At 65.2% G+C, this 20,760-nt stretch overlaps 1 protein-coding gene across 6 annotated transcripts in view; it reads right to left on the bottom strand.

Annotated features, from left to right (window-relative positions):
• DENND3 (DENN domain containing 3) overlaps positions 1 to 20,760 on the bottom strand; it is a 32,224-nt gene that overhangs the window by 2,552 nt on the left and 8,912 nt on the right. For 5 of the 6 annotated variants that reach the window (XM_036233096.1, XM_016135989.2, XM_016135987.2 and 2 more), the window contains 15 exons: positions 19,720 to 19,839; positions 18,973 to 19,191; positions 16,823 to 16,938; positions 16,415 to 16,570; positions 15,252 to 15,348; positions 13,491 to 13,594; positions 12,907 to 13,106; positions 11,383 to 11,904; positions 9,252 to 9,511; positions 8,603 to 8,773; positions 7,652 to 7,781; positions 5,532 to 5,639; positions 5,308 to 5,447; positions 3,040 to 3,200; positions 2,092 to 2,225 (listed from right to left, as the gene is read on the bottom strand). In XM_036233096.1, coding sequence (XP_036088989.1) covers positions 2,092 to 2,225; positions 3,040 to 3,200; positions 5,308 to 5,447; positions 5,532 to 5,639; positions 7,652 to 7,781; positions 8,603 to 8,773; positions 9,252 to 9,511; positions 11,383 to 11,904; positions 12,907 to 13,106; positions 13,491 to 13,594; positions 15,252 to 15,348; positions 16,415 to 16,570; positions 16,823 to 16,938; positions 18,973 to 19,191; positions 19,720 to 19,839 — 2,638 coding nt within the window. Of the gene's footprint in view, positions 1 to 2,091; positions 2,226 to 3,039; positions 3,201 to 3,545; positions 4,070 to 5,307; positions 5,448 to 5,531; positions 5,640 to 7,651; positions 7,782 to 8,602; positions 8,774 to 9,251; positions 9,512 to 11,382; positions 11,905 to 12,906; positions 13,107 to 13,490; positions 13,595 to 15,251; positions 15,349 to 16,414; positions 16,571 to 16,822; positions 16,939 to 18,972; positions 19,192 to 19,719; positions 19,840 to 20,760 lie in introns of those variants that run through there. The other variant, XM_016135990.2, reaches the window with a different exon arrangement.

Raw genomic sequence — 20,760 nt, 5'->3', positions numbered from 1 at the left:
GCTGCAGGTCATGGGAAGCGGCTGCGCGACGGGTACGTCGGGCGTGTGGGGGGCGGGGCGGGCCGGGGCGGGGCGGCTGCGGGACCGCCCTCTGCGCGTTTTGTTGCATGTGCCCTGCCGCTGCAGGAATCCACTGTGCCGGCATCACGGCCACAGGAAGACAGCCTTGTGCTTGGGGAGCGCCGTCGGGTGTGCAGGGAACACCAGCCCTGGAAGCGAGGCGCCCCTCCCACCCCGTGTGCTGTTCCAGCTGCCCGACCAGGTGAGTCGGCTCAGGCCTTCCCCCTCCACCCGGCACTAGGCCTCCACGGAGAAGTGACCCCTCTGTCCTTGGCTGCCCTGGGGATGTGGCAGCTCATCGGTCACGGAAGGCCGGAGCCGGCCTGATGTGGGGGGGCTCCTGAGCATCCTCCAGGAGCCTCTGTCCAGGCCGTCAGCCACCCAGACTAACTGGTAAGCCTCGTCGGGTGCTGCTGCCCTGGACACCCACGGGGTCCCCTGGCCCAACAGCCCCTCCTTGGCGCTGGCCAGTGCTACACTACAGGGCCTGCTGGTGAGGGCGCCAGCCACTTGCACCCCGACTCTGCCTGTGAGGGGGTGACAAGCGTGGGCAGGACTGACCGCTGCCCCCCCCAGGGGCACCTGGCGCACATGGGAAGGGTTCTGGGGGCCCCTGCCTGCCAGCCAAGAGGCAGACGCAGGTCTGGGAGGCTTGGCCTGGAAGAGGCTCCGTGGGGACAGCCCTCCCCGCTGCCCTGCCACTGCGCCCCCTCCCTCTGAGCCAGCTCAGCGTGCTGGGCGCCACGCCAGCCCATCACGGCCCCTCCTGGGGTGACTATCCCTGTCCTCTCACGCCTCCCAGCCCTCCGCACTCCCGTGGGGGACATGGGGGGGGGTGGCGTTTCACTTCCCAGGTGACACACCTGCGGCCTCAGATGGACACAGGGCTGACGGACCTGCCACAGGTACCCACTGTCCGGCACAACGCCTGGGTTGGACCCCAAACGCTCCCGAAGGCTGCAGACTGAACCCAGGGGTGCCAGCCGCCTCCCCGACGCAGGCCTCTGACCACAGGTACTCAAGCAAAATTTGTTCACGTGTCATGAGGTTCATCTCACGCTTGTAGAGAATGCTGCATTTCATAGCAGCAGGCCAGGGGCGGGAGGTGGTAAACGGAATTAACGTCACACCGTGAGTGCCGAGGGCACAAACACAGCCCTTAGGGCAGCCGCCGAAAAGCCAAACATAAAAAGAGCTGAAAAACCAACAAAGAAACTAAAAACTGACTAGAAAAGGTGCTTGGTCCAAAGGGAGAGACAGGCAGGCGGGAGCACGTCGGGGCCGGGCCGCGGCCGCCGTGAGGCCAGCAGCACTGGGCGCGCAGTGCCGGGCAGGGGCCCCGAGGCGTCAGGGTGACGCGCCGAGGGTCCGTGGCCTCGGAGAAGACGCTTAGCGTCCTCTGCCGTCAGGGTCCTGCGGTCACAAGGAGCCGCCAGCCACCGCGGCGCACTAGGACGGCGACGAGGAGAACCGGCCTCTGGTGAGGCCGCGGGGTCGGAGAAGAGCGAGCTTCTCGGGTGGTGAACGTGGCCCCACCACCTCTGCCCACAGGCGAAGCAGCCACCAGGCCGCGGCCTCAGACACGCTCCTGGGGCTCGGAGCGTCACGGACGGATCCGAAACAGTAGCGCACGCCGGGGAGGACAGCGACGTTGGAGATCCTCTGTGCTCTCGAGGCTCAGACATGCAGGACGGCGGGCACATCTGTCCCTCCCGCCACACCCTGGCCACCTGCTCCCCGTGTCAGCCCTGGGGCCTGGCCGGCTCGCCCTCCGGCCGCCCACCAGTGCCAGAACTCCCAGAAGGAGCAGGACCTCCTGGGGGTGTCGAGGCTGAGCAGCGGGTGTCCCCTGAGCTGTGGGACGCCCAGGGGAGGTGTGGGGAGCCTGGGGGTGCAGCAGGCTCAGGAGGGGCCAGAGCTTTAAAAGACAGCGAATCTTTACGTCGGGGAGGCGTAAAGCAGAGGCAGCCCGCTCTGTCCTCACTCTCTGGAAAAGGGGGTTGGTTCCCACTTTGACGACGGGGGACTTACAGCACCACAGGCGGCCACCATGCAGTCTGATGGACGAGAGCCCGCCGCTCGGCAGCTGGAACCGGCTGGTCACCCGCAGCGTGCTCACGTCCCAGGCCAGCACGGCCCCGTCCACGCTGCAGGAGTACACCTGGCTGCAGGCAGAGACCGTGTGTTGGGCCCTTGAAAACACTGTACATTTTAACCCCAAAACGAACAAAGTTGCCACTAAAGCAGCCGCAACGTGGACAGTTAAGTGGCAAGAAAACTATTAATATGGCAAGAGTAAGTTTTGAGTTGAAACATATCCGATTTAACAGGAAAAGGCCGTCTCCCATCTCCCGTCGCCGTTGGCTGCCCGCCCCGCTGCTGTGGGCAGACCACATGGTGACCATTAGCTGAAATCTAGCCTGCTCCTGGCGGGGCCGGAGGGGGTGCGCACGCCCCAAGCTCGGGCTGAATAACCAGCATGGCTGTGGCGTTGGTGACGGGCAGCTGTGGGGCGGCCCTGGACTGTGCCGTGCTCGGCCTCTTACCTCTCACGGTCAGCCCCGCGTGTCCACCTGGACTGGGCCTGAGGACCGATGGCCCCTCTGAAGCCAGGTGGGGGAGCCGGGGGGAGGGGGGCACAGAGGGGAGCAGTCGTGGCCGCCTGCGCCAAGCACACTCGGACAGACGGGCACAGACAACGTGCCACGCGAGGACGGGGCGCTGGCGGGGGCCTTTGCACACCGAGGACCGCAGCCGGACCACCAGAAGCCACGGAAGGCCGAGTGCCAGCCGCCACTGACCACCCTACGGACGCCCAGACCTGGTCCTGCAGGATAGCTGTGCCGCTCCGAGCCCGAGACCGGACCAGACTGGAGGGCACCCGACTCCACGTTCCCGGCCACCCGCTGCTGCGACCTGCAGCCCCCTCCAGGAACCTGCCCCGCCCGAGTCCCCGCGGCCCCCTGCAGAGCCCGGCACCTGGGCGCCTCCGTCCTGTCCGGCACCACCAAGTCCGTGATGCTGGTGCGGTGGTCGGTGAGCTGCTTGTTGCAGGACATGCTGTGGACGCTGATGACGTAGATGACGGAGTCCTCCGAGCCGACCCACACCTGGCTTTGCTCCACCAGCACCATGCAGGTCTGCGGGCACCCAGAGGACCCAAGCCCGTCGGTTCTCGCCCTCGGCGTCCCCGCCCCCTGCCCACGCCCGCGAACTCGGGGCCTCCACTCCCAGGGGACCACGGTCAGGCTCCTGCGAGCCTCTGGTCCCGTTTCGCCAACCGGTCGACACACGGCCTTGCTTCCGTGTGCTTAGACACAGTATCTCACAAAACCCGTCGATCCACTAACGCTGAACTTGGGACCGACGGCACGAGAACTCTCGGCCAGACAGAGCGACCCGACGTGTGTCTTCTCGGGGGCCCGGCCCGGGTGACCCGCTGTGCGTGAGGGATGTGGGACGGCTCGCCCGCTCCGGGCCAGACTCAGATCGCTGGCGGACGGCTCAGAAGTGGGGACAGCCCAACGCAGAGCCGAGGAGACGGGAAAGGGCGCCTGCCTGCACCAGGAGCTGCAGGCGCCACTGTGTTCGCCTCGGCTGCGGACACGCGGCTGGGCCGAGCAGCCGGGCCTCCAGCTTCCTGAGCTCGGCAGCCCGGGATCACGTGTGGACTGGAACGTGGAAATGACGGAGTAGAGCGCCGTGGGGTGATCAGAGCCACGTGGCCGTGTGAGCGCAGCCCCGCAGCCTGCCCGTCCCGGCCGGTCGCCCCGCGTCCCCGAGCAGGCCCCCCTCCCCCACCGTCCGTCCCTCGGTCCCTGAGCCGCCGTCGCCCGGACGTCTGGTGGGCAGCTTCCTTTTTGTTTCCCGTCTTCATCCGTGACGAGTGCGGCATTTTACTGGTAAGTAAAACGTCCCATGTCTCAAATACAAGAGCTCCTTTCAGGGAGTAAAAGTTACATCGTGCTGGAGGCTGAGGTCAGTGCCAACGCTGGGCGACTGTCCTTATCTAAGTGAGAAGAAGGATCTTACACAAACTGAGTTTTAACCTCACCAATAGTTAGAAAAAGATGCGAACTCGCTAATTTCAGAATTAACCACTTTAAAAAGCCTTTTGGAGGCATCTACCTGAGAATCGGGATAACTTTAGTAAAATACCTTTACTAGCCCGAAAGTATCCAACTACTTTGAACTTTAAATTTCATGGGAGGCAGGATTTTCTTGAGATAGTTATCCAACTTTTTTCTTGTTGAATAGTACAAAATACCTCTGAAACTAGTAGGAAGATATTTTCAGGTAATTGGGATAACTCGTGGCTTTGGCAGAATTGGGGGCAGGGCAGTAGAAACTGCTACAAAATGCAGACTTCTGATTTTATTTTAACTAGGATTTTAGAAGTTACCCCATTAAAAAGTCTCTGAAATACTAAAAACCAAAAAAATTTTAGAAGAATGATTTCCTTAATTTCTCTTTGCCTTATTTGGTCTAACGCATTATTAGACTTCTATAAATATTTTGATTTAATGTATCTTGGATCCTGTTACTTTATCAAAAGCTCATTCATTGCTCGCTACAGAGGGAGGTGATTTCGCAGCTTCCCGTCAGGTGGCTAACGTGTGCAGTGAGCCGTTCGGCCTCGGCGACGTGGACGTGAACTCACGGTGTCCGTTTCAGTCGTGGACGCACACACGGCCACGGGTCGTCCCCTGCTCGTCACTGACGGGCCACGGCCATCGAAACTGACACCTAGCACTCTGGCTCGTTCCCTGCGCTAGATCGTTCTCTTTGTGTCAAACGTGAAAAGAAAGTTTCATGTCGCAGGAGAAGGGTGCGAGGGTGGGCGTCCCTTAGGGGCCCCCTGGGGACAGTGGCCTCTTACACCCTCAGAAGCCCCTGAAGAGGAGGGTGGGGTTGTACAGGTGCCCTGGAGTCACCAAGTTAGAAGGTGGCCCCACCGGGCAGCACCTCCACCTGGGAACACCAGAAGTCTGGAAAGTTCCAGGAATGGCTCCTTTCAAGGCCCTGGCCCCTGTGGGGACCTTGTCAGAAGAATGGAACTTAAGAAATGATGTTCGCAGGTGGGTGCGAGGCCTTGAGAAGCCTCCAGAAGCGGCGCTGAGGCCCCCGGTCCGAAACCCACCCTGGATGTCTGTGTCGGGGGGGTCACTGCAGGCGTCAGCCGCAGTGGCCGTGGCCCGTGGCCCCCCACGGGGCGACCGGCCGCCCTCGGGGGCTCCGCGGACTCACCAGCGTGGCCGTGCCCACTCTGAGGCGCTGCTGGTGAACCGTCCAGGACGAGGCGTCGAACACGACCACCCGGCCCTCGCTCAGGGCGCACCACAGCTTGGGGCGCGCGTCGCTGACTTTCTCCGCCGGGTCGAGGTGCCCTGGGGAGAGGCAGCGCAGGCCGGGTCTCAGAAGGCTGGCGGTGGCGAGCCGTCTGGACTCGGCGGACCGGGCGCTCCCCGTACCTGGCGTGTACAGCAGGACGTCCACGGCGCCCGGGCAGCTCTCGCCCGCCGAAGGGCTGATTCTGTGCTTCAGCGTTTCCAGCGTCGTCCTGGGCAGGGCCGAGGGCACTGAAACCGGGGACACGGCGTCAGTTCGCGGGGCCCGAGGACGCCGCCACCGCCGCCCGGCGGCCTCACGCACTCTGCTCGCTCTAGGACGGTAGTTTGGGGTAAAACCTCATAGTTTGTGAGGGGGAGCACGCTGCAAGCAGACGGCGAAGCCACACGTCCGGTGGCCTTTCTCTCGCTGTCACCGGCGAGGTGAGCATTTGTCAGGTGACCTGCACGCTGTTCTTTCGACACAGCTCTCTCCCGAGTGAGCCTCGCCACCTGACCTCTGTCCACACACAGCGTCACACGGCAGCTGCCAACGGGGGACCTAAAACATGCCTCGACGACTTGGCGTTCCCGAGACAGAGCCGAGGGCGTGGACCGGCCCGTGAGTGCGGCTGCCGAACCCAGGCCGTGGGCGCTCCGGGCCGCAGCTGGGCTGTCCCGTGTGCTGCAGGAGGCGTAGCACCCCGCCTCCCCCAGGAACCCCCCCCACACACACACACACACACAAATACCTCCAGGCCCCGCCAAGCACCTCCCACCAGGCGTGGGCTGCGAAGCTTCCGAAAATCTCCACCTTAGCATTTCCGTGATACGTGACCCCAGGGCCAGGCCTCGCCACACTCACGCACGGGGGAGCAATGTGTGCCTTGTAGCGCGGGTGGGACCGGGCACACAGCATGACGGGTCCCCCTCTGCTGCGCAGAACCGGGGGTGCAGCAGGTAAGAGGCACCGCCCCCCACCCCCGCGCGCTGATTACAGAGGCGGGAGAATGCTCTTCTGTAACCCGACAGATCAGCCGGCGCTGGCGCCATCTCGACGGCGGGAACGCGGGGCTCGTTTGAGTTCCCTCCTGGGATAAAGCCCGCGGTCAGCGCCTGGTCCTAGGGCCGCTGGGCAGGGCCACCCAGCAGGGCTCCTGAGGACCAGCGCGGCCCGGCCACGCCCAGGGGAGCGAGGCTGGGACAAGAGCGTGACCGGTCAAGGCAAGCTGCGCCCAGGGGAACGAACGCGTAACGGGGTCGTGTTTCCTCGTCCTGGGGCGCCCTGAAAACCAGAGCCTCTGAGCCTCGCACCCCGGAGAAATGAAAACACACGTCCACACAGAAACGTGCCCGCCGCGGAGGCCGGGTGTGCGCCCCGCCCGCCCCACAGCGGGGGGCTCCAGCCACCGACGACCCGAGTGCGGACACACGCTGCCCAAGCGAACCCCGGAAACGCTCCGCTCCGCCCAGGGACCGACGGCGTGTGACCCCGCGGGCGACGTGCCCAGCAGCAGGCAGGGCTATGAGATGCGCATGTGAGCAGGTGTCTGGGGGCCGGGGCAGCTGCTAGACGGGACAGGGCTTCTTTCGGGGGTGACGGCGATGTCCTAAGCCCACCGCGCTGCGCGACCGTGGTGTGTGGCCGTGTAACTGGCGCAGTGACCGACGCCAGGCGCCCGCGCTGCCCGCTCTACTCCCCGCCTGCGAACCACGGGCAGCTGCTTCCGCAGATCGGCGGTAGCGGCCGCGGTGCGAGACGTCCTCCCCCGTTTGCTGTTTCCTAGACCCGAAAACGCTTCGGCAGGCAAGAGGAAGCGGGCCCGCCACCGAGCCTCTGGGGCCTCCAAGCGCGAGGGCCACGTCTACGTCCGCAGGCAGAGGGGCCAGCTCCAGCCTGGGGCCCCGAGCGCACCGAGAACGAAGGAAGGAACGCGGACACCGGGGCCCCCACCGCGCCGGGCCCCGCGGCCTGGCAGTGCGGTGGGCACACGCCGGGCACAGGCCCCGCGGAGCCGCCCACGCGTGGCCGCGGCACATGAACCCGCCGGCAGGCACGCAGGGTCACGGCGAGCACCACCCGGCCTGAGCGCCGCGGGGCCCACAGCGCGTCCCGCGACCTGCCGCTCGCCCAGTGAGGAGAGGAGGGGGCGGGACCAGGCGCGAGGCTCGAGGGCGCAGGTGAGAGCAAGGCAGGGGACAGAAGGGGCCCCCGCGGTGAAGCCGCTCGGGGCGCCACGGCGCGGCACGCAGGCGCTTCTTACTCTCGCTCTGCATCTTCTCGCAGCAAGACAAGTGGGAGGCGCCCCACGTGGCCCCCGAAGGCTGCAGCGCGCTCACGACGGCGTCCATCAGCAAGACGTGGGTCAGCGCCTGCTGCACGTACTGAGGGTCCTGCAGGGGCGACAGGGCCGGTGAGAGCCTGTCGCGATGAGGGCGACCGTCGCGGCCGACGACGCTCTCGGAGGGGCGCCCCTGTTCCACGGCAGCACGAAGAGCTGAGGCTAGGGCTGGAGGGCGCCTCGTCGTTTCCTCTCAGACACACAGACGCTGACCGGGGGTCAGCGAACGCTTCGGGCTCTGCGGCCACAAGCGGCCAGGGCGGCGTGGGCGTGGACGGCCTGGGTGGGTGCCTGCGGGACCCGTGCACACCCGGCCACGGGCGTGGCCACACCTGTGCTCACTCGTGCTGGACACGCCGGGGGGTGTCCAACCTGACGGCCAGCGCCGTGGTCAGACGGTGGAATCCTGGCAAGGACCAGCGGCCGCCCCACTCCGTCAGACGCTCGCCCGGCGTCCGGCTCGAGCCCCCGACCGAAGCCCCATCTCGGCGGCAGCTCTCCCGCCACGGGTCCGTCATGGGGGCCGCGGGCGGTCAGTGGACACCTGACGGCCGCTCCCTGTCCACGTCCCCGGCCCGTTTCGTTAGGGGTTTTCCTCTCTCGCCTGGCCCCGTGCCCTCCCCCCTCACCTCTGCCCACCTCCTCTGACCACGGGGCTTGATCTGGACTTTCCCTTACTGTGGGCCACTTGGTGGCCTTGGGAACACTGTAGACCCCTGGCACATACACCTCGGCCCGCGAGGCCCAGGGCACCCTCTCCGCCTGCTGTCAGGGCCTCGTCTGGGTCGGCCCGACTGCGGGGCCGAGCATTGTTTCAGGGCCACATGCATGGCGGGCGGGTGGGCGGGGGTTGGGGGGGCGCGCGCCCCGCACCTTGTGGCTGTCGGCCAGCTTCCGCCCGGCCCACATCTCCTTCACCATCAAGTGCCACAGGTCACACTCCCTCTTGAGGTTGGCTTCGAAGACTTCTTTCTTGGACACCATTCTAATCTTTAAGGTGGCGATCTTGAGCAGCAGGTAGACCGTCGTGGTGCTCCTGACTTCCTGCGGAGACAGAGGGCAGGTGAGCACAGCCCCCCCCCCCCCGGGGACACGTCCTCACCCGCGCAGAGGGGACCGGCCGGCCAGCGTCCTGGGGCCTGGCCCAGGGCCGGGGCAGGTGGGGGGCGGGAGGGGACGTCCCGGCCGGACAGACGAGGCCGCGACGAGGCCCGGGGCCAGGAGAAAGGGGGCGAAGGGCGGGGCCTCCGCGGGACCCTGTTCTAGGGAGCGTGTGAAGCGGCCGAGCCGGGGGCTCGGCGTCGCCCGGCGGACCAGAGCTGCGGGCAGCGAGCTGCTGTCCACACGCGGACACGTCGCGGCGTTTGAGGGCAGCCGCTCTCTCCTCCCCCCCTTCGACGTTCCTTTGTGTGGGATTCCAGGGGCCAGTATGGCAAAGCTGGCACGGGGACGAGCGCGGGACCCGGGGTCCCCTGGGTGCAGGGCTCACTGCCTCCCCGAGCGTCGGCGGCGATGCCCGCACCTCGATGTCCCTGAAGGTGCAGATCTCCGTGAAGCCCGGCCGGCCCTCCGCCAGCAGCAGCAGGCGCTTCTGGGTCATGGCGATCCTGCCCACGCCGCGGCTCGTCCTGACGGAGCTGGACAGCTTGTGCACACACTCGTGCTTGTCCAAGTGTGCCGTCACCTCCGCAGACAGGCTGAGCTCTCGGGCCTCGGCTTCCCTCTCCTTCCAGCACGTGTAGAAATCTTTGAATGTTTCCGGGTCGATCAGTTTCTGGTGTCCTGAGTGTCAGAAAGAAGAGAGAGTCGGCCACCTACACGGTCTGCGTTGACCAGGGCAGCAGCGTGTCACCGAATGAGGCGGCGGGTGGCCCCAGGTCTCAGGGTGCGTGCTGGACCCAGCCCATCTGTCCCCCACAGCTACGGGCTGCCGTGCGGCCCAAGCTGTGTGGTCACAGCGCCTCTTAGGACATGGGGACACTGGGAAGGGACACTCTCCTCATGGTGGTGAAGGCCCGTGTCACCACTAGGCCCAGGGTGACCGCCCTGGGGCCCCGAGGGGCGCTGGTCCTTGGGTGGCGCTAACAGTGAAGAGCCGGGTCCTCGGTGGCACTCCTGTGCCTCTGGGGCAAGCCGGGCCTGAAGCCGGCCTACCTCGGGACATTCTGCCCCTCGTCGGTGCAGTGACCGCTCCCCGTGTGCACTCTCCCCAGGCTCCCGAGTCGGACGCCCGGCGAGCCCACCTCACTGCCGTTCAGCAGTGACCACGGCGAGCTGCGGGAGAGCACTGTCCCTGGACATGGAGGCGAAGCCGCTCCGGCCTGCAGGCCCCGCCCCTCCACACCCACGTTCCAGCCGCACTAGCCGGGGCATCACGGGCCTCCGCGCACGAACCGCCCCCGCGTGCCTGGACCAGAGGGCCGCGGGCAGCCCTCCCTGCCCCCGACACGGGCCGTGCTGCCCGCCGGACCCAACCCTTGAGGAGGCCGGCACTGCTCTCGGCTCGGCCCACACCAGTAAGCTGAGGCATGCAGAGAAAGGCCCCTGCCGGCAAGTGTGGAGCCCGGGCAGACGGCCCCACGGCCCTGTGGTCCCGGGTCCTTCCTGTCCCCGCCTGGCTGGGCAGCCGTGCTCCCTATCAGTATTAGGGGTGACAGTTATCTGTGGAAGTTGACATCCCAGCAACCCTCTGTGGGACAGCCAGCGAAAGCCGCGGCAGGTCGGGAGAGGAGGCGGCAGGTGGCAAGAATTACTGACGTTGGAATTAGGAACCGAGATGAGACGCAGGCCCTGCAATGTTCCAGAGCGTCCACCAGGGGGCGCCCGCCTGCTCGCTAACGGTTCAGGGGCTGGAAACGGCTTCTGTATTTAAGATTCACAGTCGCTGGATCCCAACGGAAGGGAAACACGGCGGTGGGATGTCTGTGTGTCCTTCCTGCATGTTTTTTAAATAAGTCTCCAGAGAAGACGAAGCACAGGGTACCAGCCCGTGTTCAGGCGACCTGGACTCCCCGAGCCGCCCCGACGCCCCCACTTCGCAGTCTCCCTGCCCCGTCAGACACACTGCCCGGGGCGGCTGCCTCCAGCGGGCACCGCGGTCCACATGCCCTGGTGGTCTGGGCGGCTTTAAGCAGAAGCCTCTGCTGTTTGACCGGGATGTGAGAAGACGCTTAGTCTAACCCGGCAAAAAAAGTCCGAGCAACAGGAAAGCGAGGGAGGAAATGACGGGGGGACGCGAAGCCCCCACTGGGCGCTGACGGCGCGAACGCAGAGCCTGGAGCCGACGCGCCGCCCCCCCCCCCCCCCCCGTCCCTGGACGGTGCTCCCGCTGTCCGCAGGCCGAGCAAGGCCGCTGTCGCCAGAACCCAGACAGCTCGCCTCGGGGACAGACGTGGCACCGGGCCTCAGAAAGCCACCTTCCCCCGGGGAGGGCAGCGAGAAGACGGTCCCTGGGCAGTGGGTGGCGACAGTCACCCCATGTCCTGCTGGGGTGTGGACACTGCTCCCCCAGGCTGCAGAACTGGACAGTGCACACGTGAGTCCACTGTGCACAGTGGGCCCGGGCCCTGCTCCTCCCAGCAGCCGGGCTGGGCGGTGGCAGAGCCCTCCCGCGGCAGGGAGCCACCTGGGCGCTGGCTCACCTGTCCCCTTACCTGGGGTCAGGGCCTCAAACAGGAGGCTTATGATGCCTGCGTCCTTCACGATGCCTGACTCCTGGACGCGCTGCACGAACTCGCCCAGCTGCAGGTGCGTGCGCGGCAGCTCGAAGTGCTTCACGCCGTCATCGGCCCGGGGGGTCTCTCCGGGCAGCACCAGGACCTCACTGATGAACCGCCTCAGCTCGGGCATCCGCTCGGCCTGGGTTCGCTCGGGCCCCGACATGGATTGCACCGCCTGCCTCACCAGCTTGGCAGGGAAGATCCCGAGGTCCGTCTTGTACAGGCGCTGGAAGTCCAGGAGGGCGTCCAGCAGCCGGCCCTGCCTCAGGAGGACGAGGCTGCGGAGGTACAAGTACCTGGCCAGCAGCATGGAGCTGCCGGGCGCCAGGGCGTCCATGGCCTTGCCCAGCTGGGCCACGCAGTCGCAGTGGTAGGCCTGGACGCACTGGCTCACCAGGGGGAAGTGGATCTCCGGCACCTTAAACGTGAATGTCGACCTCGGGGTCGCCTCCGGAGCTGAAGGGGGGGGCGGGGAACGAGCAGGTGGTCAGCACAGACCCGGAAAACAGGCCTGTGCTCCCCGCCCGCCTGTCATGTAGCTTCTGCACCTAGGGCGCAACGTAAAGTGAGACCCGTGTGCCTCTTCTGGAAAGCTCCACGGAGCGCCCCGTGGCACCCTGGGAATACTGACCACGGTATCTGCTAAAGCGAGTAATGCAACATCGAAACACCTGGCCTTGAGTGTTGACGGGAAGGCCGAGCCAACGCCCGAGCCAGGACGGCCCTGCCAGGCCGCCCGGCCTGTGAGAAATCAGTGTTTCATCTTCTTAACAGCCACTCGTGAGGCTCCCACCTGTCCCCAGGCACAGCAGCTGGGGCCAGAGCCACAGGCAGCTCCTTCCACAAACACCGCCCAAGGGCCTCCCAGGTAGCCAGCTTCCTCCTCTGCAGGCTCCAGGGGACGGGACAAGGCCAGCCCGGCAGGTAGGCAGCTCACCCCAGGGAGGGGTGAGGAGGAGGGTGGGGTGCACGGGCTCAGAGGATAAGACTCCCCTGGGTTTTACAGAAGGGGACGGTGACCCTGCTGCGGTCACACGGCCAGGGAGTGGCCGCGCAGGGACTCACACCCAGCAGTCGCCTCTAGAATGCCAGCTCTTCCAGGCCCCTTCATTTAAAGGACGCCTGGTGGGGGTGGCTAACGGTCACCGTGTCCCACCAGACACCGACATGTGCAAACGTGTTTTATAGACGTGTGCAGAAATAGGACAGAAACCCTGCGCATAGCTGTCACCTTTAGCAGTGAGACCGATGGAAAACATAAACAAGAAATAATTTTCTGTAATGAACGTAGTTTGAGAAATGAATATTTAAAAAATATTTCAAATAAATAACTAAAAAGCAAAAGAAAACAAACTCATCCCCTCCTCCCAAAACGAGCTCGGGTTTCCCCCGGCCGCTTTTGGGGCTGAGGGGGGCGGGGGTGTGGACACCAGAGGGCGGGCTTCGGGCCGCGGTCACCTGCGCTAACGCTGCCGCGGTCCAGGGTGCCGGGCTTCCGCAGCGACGCTTTGCGGGGCAGCAGCTCGGGGCTGGCGAAGTCCTGCAGGTCAGGCATGCTGACCACCATGCGCCTGCGGGCCGCGTGCTGGGCTGAGGGTTTGCGGGGAGCCGTCTTCTCCACCGTCAGTCGCCTCGGACTCAGCAGCATCCCGCTCGCTCTGCGGCAGGAAGAGCAGCCACACCTCACCCTACGGCCGCGGCGCTGACCGCACAGCACGCCCCAGCGAAGCGTGCTCCCCAAGGCGGCGGCCGGTGTCCGAGGCCTCGCACCCCCCGGAAAAGTCCGCAGCACGGAGCAGGCGCCGGCGCCGGGGACACGCGGTCCACGGCGTCAGGAGAAGAGGTGGGAACAGGCTTGGGGACGGCAGAAACGGGGGGTGGGGGGGCACCAGGGAGGGAACAGCGCGCACGCCGACCAGGGGCGCAGAAGCGCGCGGGACGCTGCGTGAGACTCCCCGACGGGACGACGCTCCGCCCGGACGGAACTACACCGCGCGCGCGTCTGCACCCCAAGCCGCGCGCCCCACCACGGCGACAAGTACCCGTCCTCCTCGGACTGCGTGCTCAGGTCCGCCTGGGCAAAGGCGTCCATCCTTCTGTTGAGCCGGGCTTTAAGAAAAGAACGAAACATGTAGGTATCCAACACCTGGAAGAGACAACAGCGGTGGCTTACTGGGACACGCACTCACCGGCCTGTGCCACCGGGGCGGCCGCAGGGGCCCCGAGCGCCCCTCCCCGACCCAGGGCCAGTCACGGCTTTCCGACCCGCCCACCTGAAGGAACCCGCCCCGCTGCGCGTCTGGAAAGTCACGCAACAGCTCGAGCCACACACAGCGCCCTGCTCCTCAGGACAGCGGCGGCTGCAGTCCGAGTTTGGTCGCCAGCTCGCGGGACGCCCTGGCACCGCGCGCCCTGCAGCCGCGCGCCCTGTCGGGCTCCCATCCACCTGCTCCTGACGCCTCCACCAGGCGCCCGCTGCCCACGGCCGCTGGCCTCTGGTTTGAAGAGGTCACACCCCGCCCCCCCCCAGGTAGGGCTCTGCGTCCACGGTGACACGGGTGGCCTGGCGGGGATGAGGCCCCCGCACGACCCGGGCAGGGAGAGGGGCCAAAGCGCCCCGGGCCACGCAGAACTGGGGCTCAGAGAGGAAGGAGCGGAAAAGCCACACGCCCACAGCGGCGGGGAGATGAGGGGCGAGGCGGCCGCGGGGAGCGCGGCTTGCGGGGGGGGTGGGGGGAGGGCGGAGGGGGCGCTAAGGAGTGGTCGGGGCGCCCAGCCACAGGGGCAGGGGCTGTGCAGCCCCGCGCACTGGGGGGACGGCCGAGAGCAGAGCCCGGCCGCTTCGCGGACCGTGTCCAGCCCCCCACTTCCCGCGTGGCCCCTCCCGCACCCTGATGTGCCCCCCCCCCGCCCCCGCCGCAGCTCGGTCCGGCCCGGAGCAGGAAGCAGGCCGCACCGCTGCCCTTGCGGCTACCGCTCGCTTGCGCGGCTGTGACCCTGGGGGCCCCCGGCGTCTGCGGGCGGAACTCAGTGGCGTTGGGCGGGCAGGTTTGGGGGTGCGTCTGCGCAGGGCCCCGAAGCCTCGCCCAGCACCAATGTCGGGAGAGCGGGGCACGTGACATGGCGGAGGGCTCGTGACCCTGGGGAGAGGCTGCCGTCGCCTCCCCACGAGCCGCGGCGCGCCCCGGGCGCCCCCCTTCAGGAGGGACAAGGACCAAACGACGCTAGTGCTTGCGAACGGGGGGGGGGGGGGGGGGGAGCAGGAAATCACGGGGCACCACATGTGCGCAATGGGGTCCTGCTGGGGAGAAGGGGCGGCATGCTCGCCCACCGTACCAACAGGGGACTCATCCGTGGGGACACATAGCCTGGGGGGGGGGGTGCAGGTGGGGGGTTGATGAGGAGGGCTCCTGGGAGTGAGGGCAGGGTGACTGGAAGGACTCCCCCGAGGGGGCCAGGCTGGAGTCAGGGGAGGAGGGGGAGGGGGAGGGCTCCAGGCCGGTTTGGGAGGTGGGAAGGTTCTGGGTGCAGCCGCAGAAGCGGTCACCCAGGCGGGCACATTAGTCAGAATTCATCACGCTTGATTGCAAATTATACTCTAAAAAGCTGATTAAATAAGAGATGGCCAAAGGATCAAAAAGAATGAGGCTAAAAAGCACCTTTCAAAACGCTAACATGCTTAACAGAGGCTGAATACACTGACTTTGAAAAACGTTTTAAACACGGGAAAGTGCAAGAACAAGAGCGCACGCCCGCCCGCCGCACACGCCCGCACGCCGCACACGCCCGCACGCGCCCTTCACCTGTTTGTAGAACGGCTGATCCCCCGGAGCCCGCGTTTTGAGAAACTCTTCACTGTTAAATACTCTGTTTTCGTAATTCAAGTGGTTCTTCACATCCCTGACAAATGAAAAAAGTCTAAGTGTTGACATACTTCTAAATACATGAAAAAAATATTGCTACTAGACTAGCAGAAAAACGACAAGAAATACACGCTTCGAAAAGCCCCGTTCTTCAGAAAGATTCTGAGCCCAAGGACAACACATTTTGGGTTTATTTCGTGGTCGAGCTGTTCCCTCCAGCTGGAAGGACCCTGCAGAAGGAAGTGTCGCCGGCCTCAAGCCTCCTGGCTCCTCACACAAATGAAGATGCAGTAATCCATAATCAATCCTACACGCAAAACTGAGCTCCGGTTGGTGACCTGCGCGGGGTCTGCGTGTTAACCCAGCTCAGGGAAGAGTTATTTCATCAACAGGGAATAAAGTTGTACGATCCGTAATCATAGTTTCTGCTTTTTAATGAACTTGTCAAGCTTATACAGTATTTTTTTTTTTTAAACCAATCTTGCTCAAGAAAGAGTTTGTCTTAATGAAAGGAAACCCGTGTGTCTATGACCACACAAATTATATGGCTTTGGGCAAAGAGATAAACCACCTGTCCACGACACACCACCCCATTTCTTCCTAACAGACAACTTTATGTAAATAGACGTATCGAAAAAATTCGGCCATTAAAATGTCGGTTTGGAAATAATCACCCAGCACGTTGAAATAAACACGTCACCTGTCTGCTGAGCCAGTCCGAGCTCAGGGGCCACTTCCCACTTCCCACAGCAGATGCTGATGGTGACACGGCAGCGATCTCACCGAGCGCGTCCTGAACGCTCCGGCCCGGCGCCCTAGCCCGTCTGAGCACCCCCCGCCCCCCAGGCTGACCTGAGCCCTCAGCCAGCACGGTGCCCACTGCGGCGCTTTGGCAGGAGAGACGGGAGTAGAGAAGTCCCCCCAACCCCCTGACAGCATCGGAGCTGGAAGAACACAGTCCCCGAGGGACTGCTCAGATGTAATAATCACGAGAAAAGCATTTCACTGCCATGGATTTCAGTCGCCTAAGCTCCGGGGGGCGCTGCCATCGTGGGCCCGTGAGCGGGCCGGGCCTCGGGCAACCCTGGGAATGCTGGGAATACCTGAAGATGCTGACCAGCAGCTGCAGTGTGAGCTGCTGGATCTGGCCGTTCAGCCGCTGCTGCCAGGCGCGCCTGCGGGCCCGCCCGTCGTTCAGGTCGGTGCTGGCGCCGAGGTGAGCCAGGTCCAGCTCGTGCTGCAGCTGGAGGCTCTGGACCCTGCAGGGAGCAGACAGGTGCTGAGCAAGCGCAGTGCACGCCCCGCCAGGCCCAGGCGACGCTGGCCGCGGAGGAGGCGGCAGGGGGCGGGCGTGGCTGGGCAGGGGCGCCGGCGCTTTCAGGATGTTTCGAATACCCATCGGTAACTTGGGGGGGGGAATTAAAAAGGGGCCCCTGGAGAGAGTTCATTCGACGCGGCAGGCCGGGAACGCGAGCAGAGAGGCCTGGAGCAGGTGCGGGGTCCGGCCTTACCTCTGAACGAAGGTCCGGGCCGCCAGGAGGGGCAGGCCGGGGACAGCCAGGTCGCCGTCGCCGGCGTGCGTGACGGTGCCGTGGTCGATGTTTATCAGAACCAGACCATCAGCTTCCTGCAGGCGGAGCGTGAGGGCCCGCGTGAGGGCCTGCGTGAGGGCCCGCCCCTCGCGAACGGGCACGCCGGCACGCCCTGAGCCCGCGTCGCCGCTAACCGTCGCCCGTCCCGACGCGGCACGGAGCTTCAGACTCTCCGCCCCAAGACGCAGGAAATGCCGCGGGTCACGCTAACGAGCTCAGTGCCAGCGTCTTCGAGTCGAGACTCCAGTACACACTGCCAGGGTCCCACCTGCCCCGGTACCGACACTGCCGGGGCCTGGGGAGAACATTCCAGAACTGCGGCCAGAGCAACTCCAGCCAGCGACACCCACGTCTCGCTTCAGCCACCCGTCCCAGAACCGGGGTGTGGGCAGGGCCCGAGGCCCGGCGATCACACGCACACTTAGAATTTCTGAAATGTTTTCACAGATTCCTTGCAAAGTCTTATCTGTGACAAAGTACACAAATGAGGAAGCACGCACCAGAGTCCTGCCATTCGACAGCCCCTGGAACGTGACCGGTCCCCACTCTGGGCGGGGGCCCACCTCGCATGAAACCCCCAGAGACGACACCTCCGGGGCCAGCGCCCAGGTCCAGTGTCGGCCTGGCGACCGGTGCTGCCCACTCTGAGTCGGCCTGCCGAGCGTGTGCAGTCACGGCCAGGCGGGCCACAGGGTGACAGCCCAGTTCCCGGCCCCAGCGACAAAAGCCTCCGACCCAAACCACCTGGCTGACACCTGCTGCTCGTCCTGAAGCCCTCGGGACAGGAAGTCATTACGAGGGACTCCTGCGTGACTGCTGACTGCAGCTGTCACGTAAACGTGACAAAACCTGTCCCTTCTGGTCTGAAGCAAGACATTTTTTTTCTCCAAATGACTAAAACGAGAAACACAGTTTTAAACTTCAGGGCACAGCCTATTTTTCTCTCATGTACGGGGAGGGCGGGGTGACGTTTTTCCGTTCCTTCCATAAAGGTCTGAATGGCCCTTTCTCAAAGTGTGTTTGTCCCCGGTGAGTCACGCACTCTGGCAAGCGCTGGGCGACACCCAGCACCTCCCCAGCGTGCCTGGCTGGCACACGCCAGCCACCTTTCTTTCTAGTACGACATGAATAAAACTACAAAACCAAGCCCACTCCGCCTGCGGCCAATGTCACACGTGCCACAAACCCACGACACGAGCCACCGCCGGCTGCTCCTCAGCCTCGTCTAGCCCTGACCGCGCGCCGGCCACCGCCCCAGCGGCCCCGTCCGTCCCTGCCGTGACGGTGAAGCCAGCGCCCTCCTCATCCTTCCACGGTAGGTCTCTGGAGAGCTCGCCACGCTCACGGGCCTGCCACACGGCGAGACGCTCAGCAACGTGCCGAAGGCACACGCATGCTCCAGAGAGACGGTCCACGGCACAACAGAAGCGAAAGGGGGCGTGGGGGACAGAGCAGTAGCGCCGGAAGCCGGCCACTGCCCGCCAAGCCCTGTGGCGCTCTGAGCGAGCCGTGGGTGCCCTCGGCGCGGAGCCCTGCCCCCGGGGCCGTGCCCTGTGCCCCACCCCACAGATGCGAAAACCGAGGCTGAGGAAAGAACACTCCCCCACTCCAGGGCACAAAATTGGGCAGCAGCAGAGGCCACACCCGACATCGGGTTCCAGCGACTCCAAACTCCTCACTGAGCGGCTGCGAATGGACGTGGGCGGAGACGTGACATGGGGCAGGCAGAGCACCACGCCTCACGCACGGCCCGAGGGCAAACGAGGTGTGCACGTGTGTGTTACTGTGTGTACGGGGTGTGCACATGTGCACGTGTGTGCATTACTGTGTGCATGTCTTGCTTGTGTGCATGTGTGTGCTGTGTGCATGTGTGTGCTGTGTGCATGTGAGCACACGTATTGCTGTGTGTGTGTGTCGCTGTGTGCACGCGTGCGCGTGCCCGGTGTCCTCCCTCGTGGCCCCGTGTGCCCGGCCCGCACTTTGGACATTTTCAAAGCAGCTTCCCCCCCATCGGCCCGCATGACCGGCTCCCGAGGACCCGGCGCCCGACCCGGCGGCGGGTCCCTGACCTTGCTGACGTCGTCGAAGTGGGCGAGGTGGCAGCCCATGAGGAAGGACGTGGGCGCCATGACGAAGTCGAGCATCTGCTCCGACAGGATGGGCACGAGCGTGTGCTGCCACTGCAGCGGGTGCAGGTAGGCCAGGAAGCACTCGGCAACCAGCGTCAGCAGCGCCCAGTTGGAGGAGAAGAACACGAGCCTCTGCTCCGTGAGGAGGCACGTCAGGACCTGCGGGCGGCAGGCCGTGAGCTCGAGCAGGCCCCCGGCCGGGCGCGGGCAACCAGAGACACGTGCCCTGCCCCCCGACAAAACCAGGGGGGACAGATGCCCCCGTCTCCCCGCTCCAGCTGCCAAAGCAAAAGCCACTTTGACCCCCCCCCCCATAAAAGTGCTATTTGCGAATAGCACGTAGTAGAGTGTGGGGGTCCCCACCCCGGGCCGTGGACCGGTGCTGGTCTGTGCCCGTTGGGAACCAGCCGCGGCGGAGTGAAGCCGCTCCCCGTGCCGGCATCGCCGCCTCTGGGCGTCAGGCGTTAGGTGCTCATAGGAGCCGTGGGCCCTGGCGCCCCAGGCTGGGGACCGCTGCCGGTGAACGTCGGCTTTAAGCAGAAGAGTTAACACTCCAAGCAGTGGGGTCACGTTCTGGGTCTGTCCGCGTGGCAGGCAGACACCGGCGCCGAGTCACCTCGGGCACAGCGGTCGGCGTGACACCCCGGCGAGCCCCCTGGCACGGGAGCCGGCGTGGGGGGCGTGTACCTGCAGCACCTTCTCGGGTCTGAAGCACAGCAAGGGCAGGTGAAGGTCCAGGTCGATGAGCGGGCTCTCGGGGTCCGCTCTCGCGGGGAACACGATCTGCAGCGGCTTCATGTTAAACACCTGCAAGGCCAATTCCCGGCGTCAGCTCCGGGGGCGTCAGCTCCGGGGGCCGCTGCCGGCGGGGGCCGCGGTGCTCCCCAAGGCCCAGTCTGGGCTCCGAAAGCATCCGAGTGAGAAGACACTTCTGAAGACGCACGCCGCCCCCTCGGCAGGTCCCAGAACGACAGAACGGCCCAGGGGCGGACGGGGCCGCCAGCGAGGGGTCAGCGCAAAGGGGGCACTTGGCGCCGTTCTCAGCCAAACGTCCTCCGCTCTTTAAGCGGCCAGCAAACCGTTCACTGGCAAGACACAGGCCAGCTGCCGTCCAGACGCGGTCCCACTGGCGCGAGTTGTAAAGCGTGCGCGGACCGGCCGTGGCGAGCGGACACCATTCTCGCGCACCGGATAGTGTGCTTAGGGCCTTCAGCAGTCAAAGCTCCTCAAAGGTACACAATCCAAAAACTTTTAAGACACTTTACTTCTCGGGATGATATTCTTAAAGAACATTGACCTTTCATGTTCACGGACGCCCCATTGTGTGCGAAAGGGCGTGGGGGACACGGAGGAGGAAGCTGACCCCCCTCCCCGCACCGTCGGGCTCTCGGCAAGCTGAGCAGCTGGCGCCTGAGCCGCCGGGCCTCCCGAGGGGGCCGCCCAGCCCCGAAGCGCCCGGACCAGGTAGGCGTGGTGCTGGGGGCGGGGCGGGGGGGTGGGCGAAGCCGGAGGCCCGAATGGGGTGGAGGCACACGCCCGCCAGGGCTGTGACGCACAGGGTGAGTGTGGGGCGAGGAGGCTGCCGTACCCCTCCCCACTGCGGGTGGCGGGGAGGGGGGCACCGGACGCTCGTCACCCCGCGACACGGGACGCCGTGCGAGCGCGGCCTACGCCTTGCTGCGTTCAAAGGCGGGATGAGCGGCGGCTGAGCCCGGCACTGCGGGTGAA

Source organism: Rousettus aegyptiacus, unplaced genomic scaffold, assembly GCF_014176215.1.
Source record: "Rousettus aegyptiacus isolate mRouAeg1 unplaced genomic scaffold, mRouAeg1.p scaffold_m13_p_15, whole genome shotgun sequence".
NCBI lineage: Eukaryota > Metazoa > Chordata > Mammalia > Chiroptera > Pteropodidae > Rousettus > Rousettus aegyptiacus.
Note: the sequence above shows the minus strand (reverse complement) of the source record. Positions and strands in the feature narration are given on the sequence as shown.